At 41.1% G+C, this 25846-nt stretch overlaps 1 protein-coding gene across 1 annotated transcript in view; it reads left to right on the forward strand.

Annotated features, from left to right (window-relative positions):
• Positions 1–25846, forward strand: part of FAT3 (FAT atypical cadherin 3) — a 707842-nt gene that overhangs the window by 305959 nt on the left and 376037 nt on the right. The window contains exon 3 of the mRNA XM_030883783.2: positions 8954–9265. Coding sequence (XP_030739643.2) covers positions 8954–9265 — 312 coding nt within the window. The remainder of the gene's footprint in view (positions 1–8953; positions 9266–25846) is intronic.

The following is a 25846-nucleotide window of genomic DNA, read 5'->3' on the forward strand; positions in this document are numbered from 1 at the left end:
ACATTTTGAGTCCACTGAAAACAGGTCCCGAAAAGTTTGTCTTTAAGAAAAAATCAAATACCAAGTGTATGTTTACTGAGCGCACGGAACTTCACGTGAAGCTTTCAAGCACGCAGCTAAGTTTTAGAATTTCTGGGTCCCAAACAGACAAGGAGAGCTGTCCATTTTCATTAACTCCAAATAAAAGCTTGAATTCAGCCTGCAGCCTTTCACCTTAATCTAATGTGCAGATCTCCAGCTTTGAGCCTTGTGAAATAACACGGAATGAAGGCGGCTTGCATTTCAGGACATAATTGTTCCCCACGACTGTGCTGTGGATGTTTGCTTCTCCTTCTGCAAAGATGAAAGATAGCTAATCAGTAGGAGTTGGCATGAAGAGGAGGGAACAGAGTAGAACAAAAGTGTCCGGTGAGAATCAGTGGATGAGAGGCCAGAGAGAGAGCACCTTGCTGGTTCTCTATCTGGGGGCCCGGGACTTTAATTCTGGCTGCCTATGGTGTGTGCCTGTGGGCAGTGCAGCATTTAAGTGCATGATAAAATCAACTGATGTCTTCATCAAGCTGCATCTTGGCTTTAAGCCTTGAAGATGTTACCATGACACCATCCTTATTCTTGGTAGTAAAGGGACAACTCAAAACTGGACATGGTTTTTAAGAAAATTGTCTTATCACATAGGATAATTCACAGATGGAGTGTTGACTTTCAGAGCCACTTAACTATCAGTTCTGAATATACGCTAGAGACGTCTAAAATCCATGACAAGCTCAGTCTATCCCATTTTATTCTGGCTAGTGATCACAGGCAAACAGGATAGCTAGATGACTCATTTTGCTTTTCCTAATGTAGCTTATGCGTCAGAGTGCTTGTCTGTAAAAGAGCCAGACATCCCAACTTGCCTGCATTTACCAAATATTATGATGTTATCCTTCATTCATTTATTCAACATTTAGAGTGTTCCAAATTTCTAGCCACCATCCTAGAATAGAGAAAAACAAGATAGAATGGTCTCTGCCCATAGGGAGCTTGTCGTAGATTGGGAAAGGGACAAAAATAAAGTGCTAAGATAAAGGCAGATGGAGGCCACCCCAGACCCCTGTCTGGCTGGGTGAGGGGTGTTCTCTGAATCTGAAACCTCCTTGAAGAACAGAGAAGAAGGTTTGGTTTGGGGAGACAGGGGCTGAAGGAGCAGTACGTGCAGACTCCTTTGTACAAAAGCAAAGGAGTACTGGATATTTAAGGAAGACTCAGTCTTCTAATTCTCCTGGTCTCAAACCATTCCAACAACTGAGAATCTTCTGAGAAGATATAAAAATGGATTCAGAATAATATCTTGCAGCAACTTTTAGAAATGGAGGAAAGTAATGAAACTATTGAATTTCCTGTTACTAAAGAGCTGATACCAACCCACTGAGAGCGCAGGGGCATGGAATTGCCTTCTTTTTCATGATAATGGACACATGTGGATAAGTCAGCAGGCAACTCCAGTAATGAAAAGAGTGCATACTCTGATTCACAGCTCCAGATTCCAGGCCTGACTCTGCCGCTTGATTAGCTGGGTGATTCACTTAAAATTCCCGATTTAAAAAGTGCCTTAAATTATATATTTAAATATATTATGTGTCAAATACGTGATATATAAAGTATATAAAAGCATATGCATATATAATACGTGTACGCTAAAATGTATTTGAAGTATTTTAAACATCTAAGTTAAGATTTTCTCCACCCGCAATTGCTCTATGCATCTTGGTTCATCCCATTTTAGCTGATTTCAGTTGATTTCAGTATATTTCAGAGTGGTAACAGTTATAGGTATGACCATGGGTGTGCATGGACTGATCCTGGGTTGGGCCTATGAGGATAAAATCCCCATTCTTCCCTTAATTATCACCACACTCTGCTCAGAACAGTGATCCTTCCTAAGGCAATAAGAGCTTTATACAAGTCTGGGGATGAATAGGAAAAGAAAGAAAAATAGTAACTGTGTGATCCTCCTAAATAAAGGCAAGCAAGGGTTGGCTAAAGGGGGTTATGGAGCCCATGAAAGAATTCATATTCTCTCAGAAATAAATGTAGTTAAGTGTTTGATTCTTGAAGAAATAAGCAATTTAAAAATACATGTAGATGTTAACATTGGTGGAAGCTGGGTGAAGGTTGCCCGGGGACTCCTGTCCATTTCTTTGCACCTTCCTGTTAGTCTATAATTATTTCAAAATAAAAAGTCAATACAAATTTTAAATGCACTGAGAATTGGGAGTTAATATTTTGACTGATTGGGAATAAGAATTAAATATATATGCACAAGTAAACGTCTATTAGAGGTATCTACAAAGAATATGCAACCAGGGTGTTTTTAAAATTTTGTTGTCTTTTTTTTAACTGCCTCAGAATCTATAGTACTTATCCTGGCAGAGGGATTTTCATCATGTTATGGGCCCATAGCCTCCAAAGCACTCCCTGAACCATTTGTTGACAGGTCGTTTTAGAGCTGTTGTGGGTATTTGGTTGCCATTCTTTGGGGGCAAGATGTCATTTGAGACTTTGGGTGCCACATATGGGGATATGGCTGGAAAAAAGGTAAATTAAATAACCCAGTGTGTGATGGTCGTGTGATTTGAGCAGCTCCATACATGTTTTTCTTTTCATCTCCAATATGTAGGGCTTATTCTATGAGAAAAAGGTGCATATAGTTTTTCTAATATTTGTGAATAAGAAGGAACAATTACAGCTAATGTGCTTCATGCTGGGATCAACTAATTCCATTTCAAGCTGTGCACAGTTCTAATAAATAAATAAATAAATACTGTTTGTGTATCTGCTTATGCAATTAAATATTAGGTTTCTCAAATAATTCTAGTCAGCTACTAGACTTATACAGCAAGTAAAGAAGAAACAGGAAAAGAAAAATTTTATAAACATAAGCTTATCTCAAAAATAAAAAAATCCCAACTGTATTTCTAAAGATTTTTTTAATTTTCGTGAATATCAGCATAAATTTGGCATCTCAACTGAATCCACATTGAGCATTTCTGTGATAGGTGAAAATGCAAAGAGGTTAAGGATGTATCTGCATCTGGGATATTCCACCTGAGTTCTTTCTACTGAGCAGCGCTCCCTGAAATTTGCTAGAAGCTCACTGTGGATGGTTTATTTTTTAAATAAGATTTATTAATTGCTCATTCTTGGTTCAGAGCAGAGACAAGGAAGAAGAGAATAGAAGCCTATGTGGCACATGAGGAAGAAATTCTTAGTCTGGAGAGGGTCATTTTTTGATATTTGAAGAGCTAAAACCATGGAGAGGGTCATTTTTTGATATTTGAAGAGCTATCCCAGGTGAATGGTGGTTTGCAGACTTGTTCTATTTTATTCTAGGATTTGAGTTAGGAAAACATTTAAATTAGAGAGACTGAAGTTTTGCCTCAGTGTGAAGAACTCTGCATTAGCTGAAACTCCCTAGTAAATGATGCGGACCCTGTCACCAAACTCAGAGCAGAGGCTGGGTGCTGGGTCAGGCATCATGTGGGAGCATATACCTACTGATTATTAGGGGTTTGGTTATACCTATTGATCTTCGAAGTCCCTTCCAGATCTGATTTAGTGAGGCTGACTTATCTCATCTGTGATGTAAACTAACCTACTGCTGATTCAGTGTGAGGATTTAAATTCATACATGAACATTTTTTGAGTGTCTGCTACATGCCAGGCACTGTTGTATGCAGTGAGACCACAGTGATTAAGCAGCCAGATACTCTTCTTGTAGAATGTACTTTCTCTAACAGGCAGATGGAAGGAGACTCTTTTCTGGGGATAAACACTCCGGGACTGTGTTAGGTAACGGACTACGAATATGTCACAAACATTCATGTTCTGCATATTTTGATAAATAAAAAAAAGACTCTCTTTGCAGAGAATCAGTACTGTTGTGATTGTTTTTATATTCTACAAAGAAATACCAAGAAGTACCTTTTTATGATTTCTACAGTCAATTTGGAGAAGTCAAATAGGAAAGTATCCTATTAACTCAACACTGTTTGCCCAATTAATGACACTTCTCTAACAGAGGGGAAAAAAGAATTTCTTTGGACGTAAAATACTATGTGACTCTGATGTCTATATAGATTAAAAAGACAATAATGAGATATGGGGATATATGTATACACATAGCTGATTCACTTTGTTATAAAGCAGAAACTAACACACCATTGTAAAGCAATTACACTCCAATAAAGATGTTAAATAAAAGAGAAAATAATGTTGTTTTGGTGAGCAACCAGTCTCAAGTTTGACAGACCAGTGTTTGAGAATGGGATCTTCTGTTTACTGGCTGAGTCATCATTCATAAGTTACTTAACTTAAATCTCTTTCCTTACCTGTAATATGGCGATAAAAATAGTAACTACCTCATGAGTGCTTGGCACTAAGAAATACTTGCTGAATGAATGATAGGTTTAAAAAATTTAATGATGAATGCATTTATTGAACCTATCATAATCCCAGCACACAATGATTAAATAGTCATGAATGTGTAGGTGATTATAGTGGTTGTAAAACTGTCCCTATTTGGAGATAATATGATCATCTATGTAGAAAACACTATGGAATTTGTAAAAACCCTGTAATAACTAATAAGTGAGTATAACAAGGTTGCAACATACAAGATCAATATACAAAAATCAGTTGTATTTTTCTTTTTTTTTTTTTGTGGTATGCGGGCCTCTCACTGTGTGGCCTCTCCCGTTGCGGAGCACAGGCTCCGGACGCGCAGGCGCAGCGGCCATGGCTCACGGGCCCAGCCGCTCCGCGGGGCATGTGGGATCTTCCTGGACCGGGGCACGAACCCGTGTCCCCTGCATCGGCAGGCGGACTCTCAACCACTGAGCCACCAGGGAAGCCCCAAATCAGTTGTATTTTATATACTAATAACAAACAATTAAAATTGAAATTAAAATAATAATGCCATTTCTAATAATATCAAAATATGAAATGCTTAGGGATAGATTTGACAAAAGATGTGCTGCATCTGTGTTCTGAAACTATACAGCATTGCTTAGAGAAATATAAGAAAACAAATTAATAAAGAGATACACCATTTTCATGGATCAGTAGACTCCAAGTTGTTAAGATGTCAGTTCTTTCCAAAATGATTTATAGAGTCATTATAATCCCAGTAAAAATCCGAATAGGTTTTTCTCAATTTCATATGGATTCTAAAGCTGATTCTATACTTCATATGGAAACACAAAGGATTTGGAATAACCCAAACAACTTTGAAAAAGAAGAGCAAAATTGCAAGACTTACACTTCCTGACTTCAAGACTAATTATGAAGCGTTATTAAGAAAGTGTGATATTGATATAAAAATAGACAAATAGATCAATGAAACAGAATGGAGAGTCCAAATGTAGACCCATACTTATATGGTCAATTGATTTTCAACAAAGATGCAAAGGCAATTCAGTGGAGAAAAGATAGTTTTTTTTCAACAAATGGGGCTGGCACAGTGAACATCCACATATGAAAAATGAGCTTAGGTCCATAGTTTGTACCATATACAACCATTAACTCAAAATTCATCATAGGTATAAATGTAAAACCTAGGACTTTAAACTTCTGGAAGAAAACACAGGAGAAAAATCTTTGTGACCTTGGATAGGCAAAGATTTCTTAGATACTTAGATAATATCTAAAAACTGAAAGCAACCTAAATGTCCAACAAGTCAATGGTTAAAAACAAATTGTGCTATACGTGTGCAATGGAATACTACTCATAAATTAGAAGGTCTGTTGTATTTTTAAATGTACAACAACATGGATGAATCAGAAATAATTATTCTGGGTGAAAGAAGCCAGAGAAAAAGAGCACATACTGTATCATTCCGTTTCTGTAAAATTCTAGAAAATGCTAATTAGTCTGTAGTGACAAAGCTAATCTGGTTGTCTGTGGGTAGGGAAAATTTGAGAGCATTTTAATTAGATTAAAAATGGGAAGGTGAATACTTTCGGAGGTCATGGTCACATTTTTTATCTTGGTGGTGATGGTTTCACGGGTGTCAAAACTTACAAATGGCTTATTTTTAAATTCTTTTAGAGAAATTGTAGAGGATTTTATTTTTTTAAAATTTATTTAATTTATTTATTTTGGCTGCACCGGGTCTTAGTTGCGGCATGCCGTATCTTCAGTGCGGCACACGGGATCTTTTAGCTGCAGCACGCTAACTCTTTGTTGCTGCATGCATGCGGGCCTAGTTCCCTGACCAGGGGCTGAACCTGGCCCCCTGCATTGGGAGCGTGGAGTCTTACCCACTGGACCACCAGGGAAGTCACACAGATTGTTTACTTTAAATGTGTATAGTTTATTGTATGTCAATTATGCCATAATTGAAAAAAAGTAATAAAGAATGTATGGTAGGTGTTACAAAGCTATGGGCTATGACATGATTTTGGCAGTCTTTGGGCAACCTCAGAAGTGAGTTTTTGCTTGATAGAAAAGCTCATGTGGATTTACATTTTTAATTGTGACCACGTGGATCATAATTAGCTGTGAAGCACTGAAGAAAGTGAGAAAATGCTATCATTAGGCATTGGTTGTTTAATATAGTTAATATGGAGCCTTGGATGAATCTTATAATAATTGTCAACACATTTCATAGTCCTTCTTTTCATTTTGTCCTCAAATTTTTGGATCATGAGAGCAAAGCCTGAACACTTATGTTCCAAGATACTCATTTGCACTTCTACTTAATGAGTAAATATAGCCATAGACATATTTTATCTTAATGAGAGAGAATTTTAATTTCTAGAGGACGTATCTGATGTTTCATTAAAAAATAGAGTAAAATTCCACCCATATATTTTAATTTGCATTAGTGGATGCCTTTCATCTAAGGACTTCTCACAATCATTTAATGTCTAAAGCCTGTAAGGTCCAGAGCCTGTCCCAGTTTGACAGGTCCAAGAAAAGGGATATAAGTGACTTCCAGGGATCCCAGAGCAATTCTGTGACTACAAATCTGTGTGTGTGTGTGTGTGCGCATACACACAAGTGCGTGTGTGCATGGTATGTGGTCAGGCGAGGTACAGACAAAGCTGACCTAACTTCTTTGATTTTGTTCCTTCTTAAGTTCTCTTTTTAGTGGACTGACTTTGCTGTTCCCCAAACAGGCCAGATATTTTCATGAAAAGGTATCATGGGCAAGTCACAAAGATCAAGCAACAATATGCCGCATGACCAGAGGAGAAAAAAATATCTAACAAGACTTTCCATTGCAAACTTCTCTCCTCTCAAGATTGTTCCTTGCTTTGGGGGGTGGTTACTATTTACAAGACTTTGGGTGTTGCTTTTGATTCATATTGATTTAACATATACTCAGCATCTACTGTGTTGCAAGCATTTTGCCAAACTCTCGGCATACATTTAATTACATGATTGCCACCACAGCACTGAGATATGGGTGATAGAACTAGGCTTGCTTGGTTCAAACGCCTTGTACACGGTCAAAGAGGTAGTAAGTCATGGAGTCTGAGTTGAAACTGGAACATTCGAGGAAGACAGATCCGGGTTCTTCTGCAACTAGCTGTGTGACCTTGGACAAGTTACGTACTCACATCTGAGACTTGATGCCCTCATTAAAAGAGAGAATTATAAAGCTTACAGAGTTCTTTGGTGGATAACTTTAGAACGGAAACTTCAGCATCCGTTGGGCGATCTCCCTTTGAATCGTATAGCTGTTCTGAATTACAGGCAGCCTTCACTTTTCTGGCCTGTTTCTGGAAAGATGCCCTCCTCCCTCCCAGGTGCTATACTTGGCAGTTTGCTTATGCAAGATCTACAGGCCAAATTATGTGCCTAATCCAACAGGAGTACAGAGGATATAAGATTCAGGTCAGAACTGGAGAAGTGTTTCTTGACTCCTTCCACGGATCTTTTTTAGGGTATAAAGGTTTACATGAATTACACGCCTTCCAGGTGTATCCTGACTACTTTTAGAGATTTTATAAGCTGAATCCCAGAGTTTTCCCATCGCAGTGGAAAGTACTTAACAGTTCCTGTAGTAAGTTTCTATAGCCTTGGTGGTTGGGTGAGGGCTGTAAAGATATTCAAGAGCACAGCATTTTCTCTTTGGCTTTTCTGTCAGATGTTTGACTTCCTGGTTGGTGCTTGTTTCAACCATGAAATGGGAAAGGTGGAAGGCAGCAGACTGGGCATTTTTCTGCTCCTAATTTAAAATGATTGTCCCTGAGTATCCCTCAAAGCGGCTTAGAGTTTATTTAGTGCACTCTGTAGAGTTCTTGAGGGGGCTAGAGCTCATTCAGAAAGTATGTTGGTATGGCTTACGGCTTCTTCTCTGATTCTTTTGGAATAACTGTGACATTAGATTTGTAGAGAAATAGTATCAAGGAGGTTTGTACTTTTGCATGCAAAATAGTTTCTATCCTAACAGGCAAAAGAATATTTTAAAGGTGTTTTTCATTTTTGTGAATGAACAGACAAAATAATGTATCCCAGGAAAGCGCTTTGTTGTATAGGAAATCAATTTGATATCAGGTCAAATGGAAATTTTGATGCGATAGTGCACTGATTTCCCATGCATCATGGGAAGTGTTTTGACCTCTGGCCCACTCTCTTCCCATTGCTCCCAACTGTCTTGTGTGTGTGTGTGTGTGTGTGTGTGTGTGTGTGTGTGTGTGTGTGTAGATATGTCTATCCCCGAAATTCAAATAAAGTATTTGTGAATATAATTATACTTCTCAAATGGTAGAAGAACTGGTTAGTACAGTTTTGCAGAAAATAGTGTTCTGATGTAAAGAGAAACACTTTCATTTAATTTTGTGTGATGGATTTTTTTTTTTCATATCCCAAGATCACTTAGCACAGCCGTCCTCAGTTTGGGGTGATTGACCTAATGTCTTCCTGTTTTGCTATAGCAGTTACACTTTCCCTGCTTTCTCTTAGGAGTCATCTCTACTGCAGACATTCTTGATCGAGAGACAACAGGGTCATACTGGCTGACTGTGTACGCCACAGATCGGGGCGTTGTTCCACTCTATTCCACGATTGAGGTCTACATTGAAATTGAAGATGTGAATGACAATGCCCCGCTGACCTCTGAACCTATTTATTATCCTGTTGTCATGGAAAACTCTCCGAAGGATGTATCTGTCATTCAGATCCAGGCTGAGGACCCTGACTCTAGCAGTGAAAAACTGACATACAGGATTACAAGTGGGAATCCTCAGAACTTTTTTGCCATCAACATCAAAACAGGTAAGGGAATGCTCGTACGACTGTTTCTAGTTGTTAGTCCACCTTTTAAATTCATGAGTCTGACACTTGCTATACCCTCTTATTTATTTTATTGTATGGAGAACAGCATCCTCCTTTCTGGGAATTGCTTGAAAAGGTGAGCGTTTTACCTGCCTGGTTTGGTATGTTTTAATTTCAACTGACATTGAGGTGAAGTGATCTAATAGAAATCGGAGGCTTTCACAGGAAGCCTTAGATTTGCTTTACTCATAATTGTAAAACGTGGTTCCTGAGCCATTCAGAGAGCCAGCTGCCCCCTTTCTCTATCTTGGGAGAGAGTAACCTGGGCCATGCTGGGTTCTATGGGTAGCTGGCTTTGTCACACTTCTCTTTCTAGGAACTTCTCCCTTGCTTGGCCTTAGGCCAGCATGCCATAAATAATCTCCTTAGAGCCTTAACTTTAAGCCCCAGATGTTTTGTGATTTCTGTACTACCCATCAATGAAATGTCAATGTTTAGTAGAACTTCCAGTATCTAAATCTTTACATAAAACATACACATTTTAATTTTCTTGGTTTTTGCTCAAAAAGTTTCTAGAGAGTGCACTGAAAACTTAACTTGTTGACTAAGGACCAGAAAGGGCAGGTGTGGAGTTTGGTTGAATGCATTCTGAGACAAGTACATACACTGGAAAAAAGTGCTTTGCAGAGTAAATCTCAGAAGTGTGTTGCTTTCTTGTGACTTGTCTCTTTTAGATCTGAACAAGCAGGTAAAACACTCAGTGAGAGCTGTGATGGATAGAGTTTTAATTAAATGAAATTTAGAAGAATTAGAAGATACTATAGCTATCTCGCTCTGGGTGAGTTGATTTTGGTCAAAAGTTAGGCTAGGTGATTGATGTTTGTTGGCTGGGACATGTCCCACTTCCCTAACAAAGTACTGATCGAGTTGATAGTTATTTCTCCTGCTCATGTTTGTTCAAGTAGAAACATATAACTGACACCAAGCGTTTTATAAATGCCAGGTTCCCATTAACATAAGTTAAAGAGAATGCCAAGGGTTTTTCTGAAGCTATTGATTTTTTTCTAATTATGAGTGGGTCAGTCATTTTGTTAAGCAGAGTTTAGCATTTAAATAGTGTTGAATCAGGATCTGACTTTAATTTCATTAGAAGACAGAGAGTGGTCATCAGCTATCAGTGTCTGATTCAGGCATCCTTGAACTTGAAGGAGAAGACTCAGAGAACTGGAGCCGCGTCCATCCTTTCAGCACCCCCTTAAGTACGGGGAGCCTCCCATGCACGTGAGGACCCCCACCCTCCTGATTCACTTTCTCACTGTAACCTAGAGCTCTGTGTAACCTAGAGCTCTGTGTAATATGGTGACAGAGAAGTGAATTCAGATACTTGAGAAGGTCAAGAGGGAAAAAGAACAAAGACAAAAAAAGTCACAGGAAAGAAGTTGAGGGCATAGACATCTTCACACTTCACAGCCCCTGTGGAGCCTGAAACACACCCGTCATATTCCGAATCCTCCCTCTTGATTCCATTGGCACTTGAGCCAGTAAGAGTGAACCCAGCACCCTCTTTTATAAAAGACACTGCACAAGGGCAATGTCAACTGGTCTCTTCCTCCACTCATGGCTGAAATTAAAGAAAGAATAAATGTCACAGGGAAGAATTTGGACTGGAAGTGAAGACCATAGACCATGCAGTATTTGGAGAGAAGAACATGGAGACTCATGTAACTAAAGCTGTCTTTTATCAAGCTTTGAAAAGTTTGCCCATGGATTTTCAGAAATTCCTGTATTATCGAAATTTGGACTGTATTACATAACAGCCTTAATCATATTTATAATTTCTCCATCCTAGCTGTAGATTTTTAAAAAGGATTTGTGCCAGGAATGACATTTTAGACCAACTTTTCTAATAGTCTAAAAGGAACATATAGCACACTTTGTAATTCTCAGACACACGATAAGAAAACACTGGATTTTGTTTATCCATTTAGTCATTCACCAAGCATTTATTGTGCCTACTAGTTTCCAAACAGGATCTTATAGAGAGAGTTATAGACTTAAGAGATGGCCCAAGCCTATCAGGGACCCAATGTACGTGAAATTACTAAACTGACAAATATTTATGACAGAGTGAAAGTAGAGTGAAGGTTTGCAATAATCGACTATGTTAGAGGAGTTTCACTCAATATGGGGTGGGCAAGAGTGGTAGTTAGGGAGTGTTTCATGGAGGAGGGTAGCATTTGGGATTAGAAGTCCTGGTTTTCAAACCCTTGCTCTGCACTTCTAACTGGGAAACACCATCAACCACAGCAGGGAAAACATAGACTAAATCAGACACTCCGGGCTCTGTGAGCTTGGGCAGGTTACTGAACCTCTCTGAACTTCGGTTTTTAGTGAGAAAGGATAGTTGCAAGGCATAAAGCGGTCCTCATGTAAAATGCTTACCACGGTGCCTGGCACAGTGAAACTGCAAAGAAAGTTGATACCCCATCCTGATTGCTGTAACTCTGATTACAGGCACATCAGTTAATCTCCTCAGATTCTTATCTAGAAAATGAAAATGACCTTGCTTACTTCATACGAGTTGCTCAAGAAGTCAGAATTCATGATGTGTTTGAAGGCCATTGGTGAAGTACAAAGTTCTAGAAGAATCATGTTATTACTCTTCTTATTTCTATTGAGATTCGCAGAACCATGAGCCTGGTGTAACCCTTGTTAAGATTGTTGCTCTAAATATAATGCTGCCTATGGAGCAATTTCCATCCGATTCAACAAGCTCTCCAAAAAGATGGTTTAATTTTTGGCATACTTCCTGTCTCTCTAAAGTCCTTTGTCTGCAATAGTTATGTTAATGTAACATTTTTCAGGAATGAAGGGGGAGGTGTACCTAACTGGTATATTTAGGTAATATTTATGCTTTAGATTTTTTCAACTGGTTGTGGACTCTGGTAAACTGACCTTTCATTCCTTCCTCTGTGGTAGAGCTGAAATTTATAGAGTTCCATTTTGCTTTGGCAATGTGCTACATAATAAATAAAGATTAACATGATTAATGCGAACTCGAATAATGTCAATACTTAGGGTCCACAGCTTGCAGCAGATAACAGATGTCCGGGACCCAGAAAGGGAGAGAGATTTCTTTAATGAACACTCTGTTCTCTACCTAAAGAACTGTTTTCTTTTTTCCTACCAGACCTAAAATCACTTAGAGTCAGTAGTCTGTGGACTTTCTTTGGTAATTCCTGTGGCTTGAGAAGGAAAACAAAAGCTGTAATGCTCTGAGGTCCTTTCTGGCCTGTACAGAGAACGCTTGATTAATTCCAGGCAGAACAGGTGATTTTAATCAAAGGCAGCTTCTTGCATGCGCCTGCCTTAGCTACTCAGTAACGGGAGTCCTACCCACGTGTTCTGAGCAGGAGACACCCAGCAGGCTGGTGCTCACCTGTCCCTCTGGGTGAGCAGGGACTTAAATGCTTCCTTCCAGCACTTGTAAAGGAATCCAAGCTGGCTGCTGAGTGGACATCCAGGCTGAATTGGGGAACAGGTGTGGGAAGTTCCTCTAGGATTTCAGAATGTTTATTGTAGCCCTGTCTCCAGTATGGGAACCATTTGGCATAGTGCCAGCATGCCAGCATTTAGTGGAGCACTCGATAAATATTATTGTTTTTATTATTATTATTTTTTTAATAAGGGCTTCAAATGCTTGGCTTATTTATTTATTTATTTATTTATTTATTTATTTATTTATTTATTTTTGCTGTGTTGGGTCTTCATTTCTGTGCGAGGGCTTTCTCTAGTTGTGGCAAGCGGGGGCCACTCTTCATCTTGGTGCGCAGGCCTCTCACTATCGTGGCCTCTCTTGTTGCGGAGCGCAGGCTCCAGACGTGCAGGCTCAGTAGTTGTGGCTCACGGGCCTAGTTGCTCCACGGCATGTGGGATCTTCCCGGACCAGGGCTCGAACCCGTGTCCCTGCATTGGCAGGCAGACTCCCAACCACTGCGCCACCAGGGAAGCCCCTGTTGTTTTTATTATTATTAATCATCCTGTTTTCCCCACTAGAGTCAAGTTTGCATGAGTTGCAAGCATACTTCTCCCGAACCCCACTGTCTTTTTTTTGAAGTACAGTTGATTTAAAATGTTGTCTTGGTTTCAGGTGTACAGCAAAGTGATTCAGTTACACACACACACACACACACACACAAACACACACACATATATTCTTTTTCAAATTCTTTTCCGTCATAAGTTATTACAAGATATTGAATATAGTTCCCTGTGCTATACAGTAGGACCCTGTTGTTTATCTGTTTTATGTATAGTAATGTGTATCTGTTAATCTCAAACTCCTAATTTATCCCCCCCTTTCCCCTTTCGTAACCATAAGTTTGTTTTCTTTTCTTTTTTTTTTTTTTTAACATCTTTATTGGAGTATAATTGCTTTACAATGGTGTGTTAGTTTCTGCTTTATAACAAAGTGAATCAGTTATACATATACATATGTTCCCATATCTCTTCCCTCTTGCGTCTCCCTCCCTCCAACCCTCCCTATCCCACCCCTCTAGTTAGTCAAACCAACGAGCTGATCTCCCTGTGCTATGCGGCTGCTTCCCACTAGCTATCTATTTTACGTTTGGTAGTGTATATATGTCCATGCCACTCTCTCATTTCGTCCCAGCTTACCCTTCCCCCTCCCCATATCCTCAAGTCCATTCTTTAGTAGGTCTGTGTCTTTATTACTGTCTTGCTCCTAGGTTCTTCATGACCTTTTTTTTTTTTTTCCCCCCCTTAGAGTCCACATATATGTGTTAGCATACAGTATTTCTTTTTCTCTTTCTGATTTACTTCACTCTGTATGACAGACTCTAGGTCCATCGACCTCACTACAAATAACTCAATTTTGTTTCTTTTATGGCTGAGTAATATTCCATTGTATATATGTGCCACATCTTCTTTACCCATTCATCTGATGATGGACACTTAGGTTTTTTCCATCTCCGGCCTATTGTAAATAGAGCTGCAATGAACATTTTGGTACATGACTCTTTCTGAATTATGGTTTTCTTAGGGTATATGCCAGTAGTGGGATTGTTGGGTCCTATGGTAGTTCTATATTTAGTTTTTTAAGAAACCTCCACACTGTTCTCCATAGTGGCTGTATCAATTTACATTCCCACCAACAGTGCAAGAGGGTTCCCTTTTCTCCACACCCTCTCCAGCATTTTTTGTTTCTAGATATTTTGATGATGCCCATTCTGACCAGTGTGAGATGATATCTAATTGTAGTGGTGATTTGCATTTCTCTAATGATTAATGATGTTGCAGATTCTTTCATATATTTGTTGGCAATCTGTATATCTTCTTTGGAGAAATGTCTATTTAGGTCTATTTAGGTCTATTTATTGGATTGGGTTGTTTGTTTTTCTGACATTGAACTGCATGAGCTGCTTGTAAATTTTGTATCCATTCAGCCAATCTGTGTCTTTTGGTGGGAGCATTTAGTCCATTTACATTTAAGGTAATTATCGATATGTGTGTTCCCATTCCCATTTTCTTAATTGTTTTGGGTTTGTTATTGTAGGTCTTTTCCTTCTTTTGTGTTTCTTGCCTAGAGAAGTTCCTTTAGCAGTTGTTGTAGAGCTGGTTTGGTGGTGCTGAACTCTCTCAGCTTTTGCTTGTCTCTAAAGGTTTTAATTTCTCCATCAAATCTGAATGAGATCCTTGCTGGGTAGAGTAATCTTGGTTGCAGGTTTTTCTCCTTCAACACTTTCAATATGTCCTGCCACTCCCTTCTGGCTTGCAGAGTTTCTGCTGAAAGATCAGCTGTTAACCTTATGGGGATTCCCTTGTGTGTTATTTGTTGTTTTTCCCTTGCTGCTTTTAATATGTTTTCTTTGTATTTAATTTTTGACAGTTTGATTAATATGTGTCTTGGCGTATTTCTCCTTGGATTTATCCTGTATGGGACTCTCTGTGCTTCCTGGACTTGATTAACTATTTCCTTTCCCATATTAGGGAAGTTTTCAACTATAATCTCTTCAAATATTTTCTCAGTCCCTTTCTTTTTCTCTTCTTCTTCTGGAACCCCTATAATTCGAATGTTGGTACGTTTAATGTTGTCCCAGAGGTCTCTGAGACTGTCCTCAGTTCTTTTCATTCTTTTTTCTTTATTCTGCTCTGCAGTAGTTATTTCCACTATTTTATCTTCCAGGTCACTTATCCGTTCTTCTGCCTCAGTTATTCTGCTATTGATCCCATCTAGAGTACTTTTAATTTCATTTATTGTGTTGTTCATCGTTGCTTGTTTCATCTTTAGTTCTTCTAGGTCCTTGTTAACTGATTCTTGCATTTTGTCCATTCTATTGTCCATTCTATCTCCAAGATTTCGGATCAACCTTACTATCATTATTCTGAATTCTTTTTCAGGTAGACTGCCTATTTCCTCTTCATTTGTTAGGTCTGATGGGTTTTTATCTTGCTCCTTCATCTGCGGTGTGTTTTTCTGTCTTTTCATTTTGCTTATCTTACTGTGTTTGGGGTCTCCTTTTTTGCAGGCTGAAGGTTCGTAGTTCCTGTTGTTTTTTGTGTCTGTCCCCAGTGGCTAAGGTTGGTTCAGTGGGTTGTGTAGGCTTCCTGGTGGAGGGTACTAGTGCCTGTGTTCTGGTGGATGAGGCTAGATCTTGTCTTTCTGGTGTGCAGGTCCACGTCTGGTGGTGTGTTTTGGGGTGTCTGTAGACTTATTATGATTTTGGGCCGCCTCTCTGCTAATGGGTGGGGTTGTGTTCCTGTCTTGCTAGTTGTTTGGCATAGGATGTCCAGCACTGTAGCTTGCTGGTCGTTGAGTGAAGCTGGGTGCTGGCGTTGAGATGGAGATCTCTCGGAAATTTTTGCTGTTTGATATTATGTGCAGCTGGGAGGTCTCTTGTGGATCAGTGTCCTGAAGTTGGCTCTCCCACCTCAGAGGCACAGCACTGACTCCTGGCTGCAGCCCCAAGAGCCTTTCATCCACAGGGCTCCTTAATTTGGGATGACTGGTTGTCTATTCAGGTATTCCACAGATGCAGGGTATATCAAGTTGATTGTGGAGCTTTAATCCGCTGCTTCTGAGGCTGCTGGGAGAGATTTCCCTTTCTCTTCTTTGTTCTCACAGCTCCCAGGGGCTCAGCTTTGGATTGAGCCCCGCCTGTGCATGTAGGTCGCCGGAGGGCGTCTGTTCTTTGCTCAGACAGGACGGGGTTAAAGGAGCCGCTGATTCGGAGGCTCTGGCTCACTCAGGCCCTGGGGTAGGGAGGGGCACGGAGTGTGGGGTGGGTCTGCGGCTGCAGAGGCCGGCGAGACGTTGCAGCCTGAGGCGCGCCTGTGCGTTCTCCCGGGGGAGTTGTCCCTGGATCCCGGGACCCCGGCAGTGGCGGGCTGCACAGGCTCCCCGGAAGGGCGCGTGGCCAGTGACCTGTGTTCGCACACAGGCCTCCCGGTGGCGGCAGCAGCGGCCCTAGCCGCTCTGGGCGGCCCTAGCCACGTCCGTCTCTGGACTCCGCACCCCTAGCCGCGGCTCGCGCCCGTCCCTGGAGCTCTCTCAAGCAGCGTTCTTAATCCCCTCTCCTCGTGCACCAGGAAACAAAGAGGGACGTAAAAGTCTCTTGCCTCTTCGGCAGTTCCAGACTTCTCCCCGGACTCTCTCCCGGCCAGCCGCGGTGCACTAACGCCCTGCAGGCTGTGTTCACGCTGCCAACCTCAGTCCTCTCCCGGCGCTCCGACAAAAGCCGGAGCCTCAGCTCCCAGTCCCGCCCGCCCCGGCGGGCGAGCAGACAAGCCTCTCGGCTGGCAAGTTCCGGTCGGCCCGATCCTCTGCGCTGGAATCTGTCCGCTTTGCCCTCCGCACCCCTGTTTCTGTGCTCTCCTCCGCGGCTCCCAAGCTCCCCCACTCCGCCTCCCGAAGTCTCCACCCGCGAAGGGGCTTCCTAGTGTGTGGACACTTTTCCTCCTTCACAGCTCTCTCCCGCTGGTGCAGGACCCGTCCCTATCCTTTTGTCTCTGTTTAGTTTTTTCTTTTGCCCTACCCAGGTACGTGGGGGGTTTCTTGCCTTTTGGGAGGTCTGAGGTCTTCTCCCAGCGTTCAGTAGATGCTCTGTAGGAGTTGTTCCACGCGTAGATGTATTTCTGGTGTATCTGTGGGGAGGAACGTGATCTCCGCGTCTTACTCTTCCGCCATCTTCCCGGAAGTCCCATAAGTTTGTTTTCTATGTTTATGCGTCTGTTTCTGTTCTGTAAATAAGTTCATTTGTATCATTTTTTTAAGATTCCACATATAAGTGATATATGATATTTGTCTTTCTCTGACTTATTTCACTTAGTATGATAATCTCTAGGTATAGCCATGTTGCTGCAAACGAGACATACTTGAAAGGCGGTGATGTCTTTCCTTCCTAATCAGTGTGTAGCACTGGAACCTTCCACGGGGTTTTATAAAGTGTATTGTGCACTACTGTGTGCCACTGCTGTTCTAGACTCCAGGTGTTGGTGGGATGGGTGATAGAACAGAAGTATAAGACATTACTGCATTCAGGGAATTTATTGTCATGGGAAAAATAGGACCATCACACATACTGTGCACTTTAGCAAAAATGTAAGGCAGTTTATAAAAAATAAATGGTCAGACTCTGTGGAATATGAGCTGTGAACAGGATAACATGTCTGGGTGGGGCAGAGTTCAGTGCCAGCTGGAGTAGGAGAGGATGGTGTGAGGACTTTGCAGACCCCTGAAATGGGCCCTGAAGAGTGGGTCAGTCTGCAAAGAGAAAAGCGAGAAAATTACCCAGGGACTATGAACAAGTTAAGCTGACCTTGAAAACCCATCCGTTGCTACTTGAGCTAGTTGGAGAGGCCTTTATATCATTAGAAAAGGAATTTTAAAAGACTCATAAATGTCTGGAGTGTTGGAAGACATTAGAAGTAGCAACTATTCACATCTCTTTTATTCTTGTTTGATGATATTTAGATTTTTAAAAGCCTTGGGTCTTATATCTTCCTTCTGAGAGGCCTAAAAAAATAACTTTTTAGAGGGAAAAAACATACCTAAGGTAGATCCCTTTATTCTTTCCTTTGCCTCTGTTAAACATAGATCCAGGATTAGGGAATGCTGTATTGAGAGCCTGTGTTTCTGGAAGTGAGCCTTATTTAATCCAGACCTTTTAATGGTTGACTAGCCAGGGCATGGGCTTTCTAAATTCCTTCCTTCAGTTGGGAGGTCTCCCTTTGGTCCATGCTCTGGCCGCTGGCATTGCCACCTAAATTTGAGCGGAGGTGAAGCTCAGCTTGCTTTCGCTTTGTGTGAGCCTCTTGGGATTAACCTGACCAAAGCATACTTATGTGTAGGAAGACTTGCTGCCCTGTCCTCTTCTCAGGCGAGCTGACAGAAAGTGGACCTCTTCAAAAGCATGTGTGCTGTAGGAATACCTCAAAGCCTAACCTTAACGATTGATTCCCTTGGGCTTAGACATTTTTCCCTATACAAAGAGGAGGGATAACTTATTATAATATTGGATGTTGTTAGTTCTTTAACCAACTCTAAATAATAGCAGCTTGGGACTTCCCTGGCGGTCCACTGGTTGACTCCATGCTTTCTGGTTCCACTGCAGGGGGCATGCATGGGTTCGATCCCTGGTTGGGGAACTAAGATCCAGCCTGCTGCATTGCGTGGCCAAAAATAAACAAACAAACAAACAAATAAATAAATAATACCAGCTTGCCTTTCAGTGTATGGTATAAGACGAAGCCGGTAAGTGTTACCTGGAGGAGTAACAGAGAGAGAAAAATCTAGACCACATTTCAGCATGATGATGATTGACTGGCAGGCTTGTTAGACTAAGGATTCCTGGGATGGAGCTCAATCATTTGCATTTCTAACAAGTTCCTGTGTGATGCTGACATTGCTCCCCTGAAAACTAGGTTAGCAAGACTCTAGACTTCAGTATCCAAAGAGAAACGAAAGAAGGAGGTAACACAGTGCTGAGCGATGACCTGAGGACAAGGTAGCCAAGTTTGTAATTTATCCGTACACTCTTTTATTTTAAATTTTACTGGAGTGTAGTTGATTTACAACGTTGTGTTAGTTTCAGGTGTATACTCTTGACTTACAGTGCTGGGGTTTTGAAATTTGACCATGAATGCAAAGTGCTCTCTGTACTCACCCCCAGAATCAACTCTCATACCCTTGCTTATACGTTCTGTTTTATGAAGTAGAGAAAAATGAAAATCCTGTCTCTTTAATGGTCCATGAGCAGAAACATTGTGATACCTAAGACTTGTGGTTAATAAAAATTCTGGGTTATATTAATGTTTGGATACACTTCTCTTGTTTCCAAATATATAACATTAAACAGAAACTGTTGCTAAATGGAATTCCGAAATACTTTAATGAATCAACAAACATTTGATATTAGTTTATCATTATAAAAAGAGCAATGGCTCATAAGAGAGTGGTGCTTAAAAATAATCTGGTATCATAAGTAAGCTAAGCCTTCTGTTGATGCCCAGCTCTGTTTGGGGATAATCTGCTTAACAAACTACCTTTTCCTGGAAAACAGAAGGAGACCTGGCTTTATGTTATAACATCAGAGATTACAAAGAAGAAAACACACAAGGTGAAGGACAAGGGGACAAATATTGATGATTTTTCTTTCAAGTGAACATTGCAGAAATCTCTTGTTACAGTCTCTTGTTCTTTGTTCCTTCCTAATGGAAAGCTAAATTCTCCTGAATGGGTAGAGATGACCGCGGGATGATGAGTTGTTATTCATAAGTCCAGGCACAAAGCAGATAATGTAGCGAATAAGTACGTATGAAACTGTAAATCACCCTTGCTCCTTCTTTCAGCCATGAAGGGAGGCCTTGTCCTATAGAACATTAAATTGTGTTCATTTAATCCAACGAGTCCAGTAGAACAAATCGGCCTCATGCAGATTTATCACAGGAGGTTATTTAAATTCAGCAGTGACCTTTGCATCCCTGTGAATGTGCTTCACATGAACAAGGACAAAGGGAACTTTTCTGCACTGTCATTGTGTCACTGGGGAGATTGTGCCTTTCCCCATTTGATCAACTCATAAGTGTGAACTGGGGGTGGCGGGGTTCTGAGGGTGCAGAGGGGGACATTGCAGAGGAGAGCATGCTTTCACCTAGAGTGGACTGAGGTTCTGCCTTCCTGTGCCTTGATTTTTTTTTTTTTTTTTTGAATGCTCTTGTGAATGTAAGTACCGATTTCAGAGTTTCTCAACTTCAATACTTTCGACATTTTGGACTGGATCAGTCTTTGTTTTGGGAGCTGTGCTAGGCATTATACGATGTTTAGCAACATTTCTGGGCTTCTACGAGATGCCAGTAGTGCCCCTTCCCCTAGTTGTGACAGCCAAAATACCTCCAGACATTGTCAAGCATCCCCTGGGGTAAAAAATGCCCTGGTTGAAAACCACTGAACTAATGTGGAATATTTTCTAAGACTCTATTTCACTTGCCCTTAACAAAACACCCTACAAAATGAGTAACTAATTAGGGAGGTGTGGTGGTATTGTTAACATTTTCAAAAAGTGCTTGTGTGCATATATCTATATATAGAAACAGATGCAAATATATATTATTAACAATAATAAAATGATATAAAATAAAAAAGGAAGAAATCCAAAGCTGCCTCTCACTTCCCTCTCACTCCAGGTTCTTTGTATTTTAAAGGCTTTATGAATATTTGAAATCAAATCCATTAGCAAAAAAAGAACAAAACAATAACAAAACTTCCAGCAGAATGAAAGTGGAGGAAGTTATTGTTTTCTCAACTCTGAGTGTTTGGACAGAATTCTCACCAAAGTCGGTTTTGCACAGCATTCTTCAGAAAACAGCATCAAGGGGTTATTTTGAGGGTCCCAGAGTTTATTCCCTTGAAATACTTAAGTAGCTCCAAATCCTGTTCCTGCTTAATGTCAGCCTTCTGACAGATAAATATGAGGATTGTTACTTCCCTGGAATGAAAGGGAGTGAAAAAAAAAAAAAATCCTTTTGCCCTCAGTTGGGGAGTCTGCAGTCCTGTATCTAGATTAAGGCTCTCTGAGGTCTTTGGCATCCCTTGTACGTACGCAGTGTTCATATACAAGCCTCAGGGAACTGGTAGATTTGTGGGGACTTAGACCAGTGTCTCAGATCACGGTCCTTGGATACACCATGGGTTGTGAAGACTTTGCTAACTGGTGCCACCATCAGTCATAGGAAAGAAAACTTTGACCCCCACATTGAGTCACGTTTCGATGGACAGCTCTGCTAGTTAGGCAACAGCCTTCATGAGAGACAGATTCGGATCTTTGAGTTAATATGACTGTTACTTGGAAAAAAAGAGTTTCAGGTCTTGACTTTTATAAAATTGAATTCCAGGGCTTCCCTGGTGGCGCAGTGGTTGGGAGTCCGCCTGCCGATGCAGGATATGCGGGTTCGTGCCCCGGTCCGGGAGGATCCCACATGCCGCGGAGCGGCTGTACCCATGAGCCGTGACCGCTGAGCCTGCGCGTCCGGAGCCTGTGCTCCGCAACCGGAGAGGCCACAACAGTGAGAGGCCTGCGTACCGCAAAAAAAAAAAAAAAAAAATTGAAATCCAGGCAGGTTTGAGGAACTTCAGTAAAAGAGAGGGAAGACTGAACAGACACGAGCTGGAGCGAAGAGATGCCTGGCTGGAAACTGCCCCTGCACATGCAGGTGGCTCAGAGGCGCCTCCCCGAGGCGATGGACGCTGCTTATTCTGTGTGGCTGGTGGTATTGCTCGGGCCTCCATGCTCTTCCATGTCCTCTAGCCCACTGAGGAGGGGTGGGAAGGAGGGGCGGTGTTCCTAGATCTCCGGTAGATACACAGCCTGCTCCTGGGGCTCAGCTGCAGGCGTAGCTGCTGCTGGAAATTACTGGGAATTATTTGGGAGGGTGATAGAGTCACGTAAATAAAGCAGATGATGGAGTTATATGTATATATGAAAAAAGAGATTGATTAAGGTCGTAAATTTCCCTTTTATTTCTTTTATCTGGGCATTAATTCCACAGCAGTAATTTACTGCATTGGTTTATTACTTTCTTCTGTTCTGAGAGAAACAGTGAATTTTAATTGAAACCACTGCCCACCTCTCTTCATTCTTCCCCGACATTGTTAGGGGGACTCCTGGATACTCCCTGATGTGTGCCCCCTCCCTCCCGGGGTGATGGAAAGGTGGGAAGAGGAACCTTAAGCCAGGGAAGCCAGAGTGCAGGTCTGCTCTGTGCCCAAGCCAGACCTGTGTTTTCACATATTGTCTAATTTAGCTCTTACCACAGTCCTGGGAAGAAACTGGGCCTCTGGGCACTTTGGTGACCTGCCCAAGGTCAACCAGCTGGTCATACAGAACTAGGGTTGCTCTGATTAATGGTCTCCAATGCTAAAGACATATGCCATTGAAAGTGAAAACATGAGCAACTCAATGAATGCATTAATGATCTGAGGACTCTGGTGCTCAGGGAATTCCTTTCGATGATTGTACACACTCTTTGTTTTGCAGGTATTTAGAGGTTGAATTGGGTCCCTCCAAAAGACATGTTGATGTCCTAATCCCCCTGTACCCATGAATGTGACCCTATTTGGAAATAAGGTCTTTGTAAATGTAATCAAGTTAAAATGAGGTCCTGTTGCATTAGGGTGGACCCTAATTGAAGGACTGCTGGACACAGAGACACAGACACAGAGGGAAAATGGCCATGGGAAGCTGGAGGTAGAGGCAGAGATTGAAGGTATGCTGCCACGGGCCAAGGAATGCCAAGGATTGCCAGCATCCATCAGAAGCCAGGAAAGGACTGGCTCCCTTCAGAGGGAGCATGGCCCAGCTGACACCCTGATTTTCACCCTCTAGCCTCCAGAACTGTATGAGAAGAAGTTTCTGTTGTGTTCAGCCACCAAGTTTGTGGTACTTCTTTACGGCAGGCCCTGGAAACTATGCAAGGGGCAGTCCAAGGGTACAGGTGGGAAGCTTGAGTTCTCCTGAGGGAGTAAAGGTGGTTGCTATAAGCAAGGACTCATAGTATATGGTGCTCTTCTTACTACACCAAATGTTAAGAATTTAGCAGGGTTTTTTTTTTCCAGTTTTTTTTTTTTAATATATTGTTCAGATTTTTTTCCTATTGAAGTATACTTGATTTACAATGTTGTGTTAGTTTCAGGTGTACAGCAAAGTGATTCAGTTATACATACATATATATATACGTTTTCAGATTCTTTTCCCTTCTTGGTTATTACAAAATACTGAGTAGAGGTCCCCGTGCTCTACAGTAGGTCCTTGTTGTTTATCTATTTTATATATAGTAGTGTGTATCTGTTAATCCCAAACTCCTCATTTATCCCTCCCTCGCCTTTGCCTCTGGTAACCGTAAGTTTGTTTTCTGTGTCTGTGGGTCTATTTCTGTTTTGTATATAAATTCATTCGTATCATTTTTTTTTTTAGATTCCGTATATAAGTGTTACACGGATGGACCTAGAGATTATCATACTAAGGGAAGTAAGCCAGACAGAGAAAGACAAACATCATATGATGTCGCTTAGGATGGAACCTAAGAATTTTAGCAGTTTTTGCATTAGTCAATCCAGGCTTTAGTTAGATAGATCGTTTTTGTTTGTTTTGCAGTACTTATGATCTGGTTAAGTTTAATGATTTGGGGAGTTCTAAAAGGGAGCGTATATACACTATTGATACTACGTATAAAATAGATAACTAATGAGAGAACCTACTGTATAGCTCAGGGAACTCTACTCAATGCTCTGTGGTGACCTAAATGGGAAGGAAATCCAAAAACGAGGGGATATACGTATATGTATACCTGATTCACTTTGCTATACAGTAAAAACTAACACAATATTGTAAAGCAACTATACTACAATGAAAATTTTAAAAATAAATAAATAAAAGGGATAGGGGATTTGCTGAGTGATTTGTGTGGCATTGAGCTGCTATAATCATTTCAGGACTCCTGAAAGATCATCTGTGGGTGGTGCTCTCATGCCCTACAGGGCCAATTGTGGGAGTATTTTCTTTTTTTTTTGCGGTATGCGGCCTCTCACTGTTGTGGCCTCTCCCGTTGCGGAGCACAGGCTCCGGACGCGCAGGGTCAGCGGCCATGGCTCACGGGCCCAGCAACTCCGCGGCATGTGGGATCCTCCCGGACCGGGGCACGAACCTGTGTGCCCTGCATCGGCAGGTGGACTCTCAACCACTGCGCCACCAGGGAAGCCCGTGGGAGTATTTTTATGTAACTCACAAGGCCATGTGGAAGTTACTATTGAGTGTCATTGGTGTGCTTCATAAATCAGAATCTCATCAGAGTCTCATTTATTTTGTCACTTTTCAGTCATTTAAAGTGGATTCTCTGGAAGCACTTTTCTTTCAAAGCACTGGAAGTTTCTACCTGAATAGTAAATACAGGATGAAGTGTAGTTTCACCATTGACCTTGAGAACCCAAAGTCCAGTTTTAGTATTGTTGCTACTTTATAGTCTGGCCTTGGTATTTGCTGTCATTTTTAAATGACTTTGTTCCTAGTTTCTCAACATTCTTATAAAAATGAACAAGTGTTTTAAAAATCCATAAATTTTATTCACGTTGAGGTAGATTATTCTAGGAAAGCATATGGAAATATAACAATAAAATTACAAAACCAACCTGGGGTGAGTTACTGATAGTAGTCTCGTGACTTAATAGCACAAGGACAAATGTCTGTTTAGCACTTTACCATTCAGTATCATGGTTGGGCTTCATAATAACACTGGCAGGAAAGAAGCCACAAGGAGTAGTGTCCAAGAGATTGGACACTGAAATCAGATGTCTTTGCATTTGAATCCCAGCTCTACCACTTCTTAGCTGTGTGATGTTGGGCACATTACTTAACCTCTCTGAGCATCAGTTTACTCCACTGTGAAAATGGGGATAAGTTCATTAACTAATGAATTGGCTCACCACCAAGATTAGATGAGTTAGTATATGTAAAATACTTTAATAAGCATTTAGCGTGTAGTAAATTCTCAGTAAATGTAAAGTGATATTGTCTTCATATGTATGGAGTTTATTTTAGCTAATTTGGCATCCATATTGTCTGATTAAGTCTTTGAGTCTTTAGGTGACAGTGACATTGAAGGGAAGAAAAGAAGGGGACTGATAGGAGAGACAGAATAGAAATACAGTTAACTGGAACTTGGTAACTCTGAGAAGGGGTGAACACAAGAGGTGAAGACAGTTTTCGGGGTGTAGTGAAAAGGAACATCAGGCTTGAAATCTCACAGAGAAGATACCTTGTTATAAATAATGTTAGAGATATCTGTGTAGCCCACAACATCATCCCTTTTTCTCTGAGTACTGACCCCCAATCCTTCCCTCCTTGACACTGGGACCAAGATTCTCTCTCCCAGGAATTTATTGCTGGGATTCAGAGATAATCTCTAGTGGGGGTAGAAATGAAGAGTTGTAAACCTGACAACTGTGGTTGAATATTTGTGTCTCCCTAAAATTCATATGCTGAAACAATTTGAAGTAGTTGAAGGTGGGGC

The sequence above is a fragment of the Globicephala melas genome, chromosome 8 (genome assembly GCF_963455315.2).
Source record: "Globicephala melas chromosome 8, mGloMel1.2, whole genome shotgun sequence".
Lineage (NCBI taxonomy): Eukaryota > Metazoa > Chordata > Mammalia > Artiodactyla > Delphinidae > Globicephala > Globicephala melas.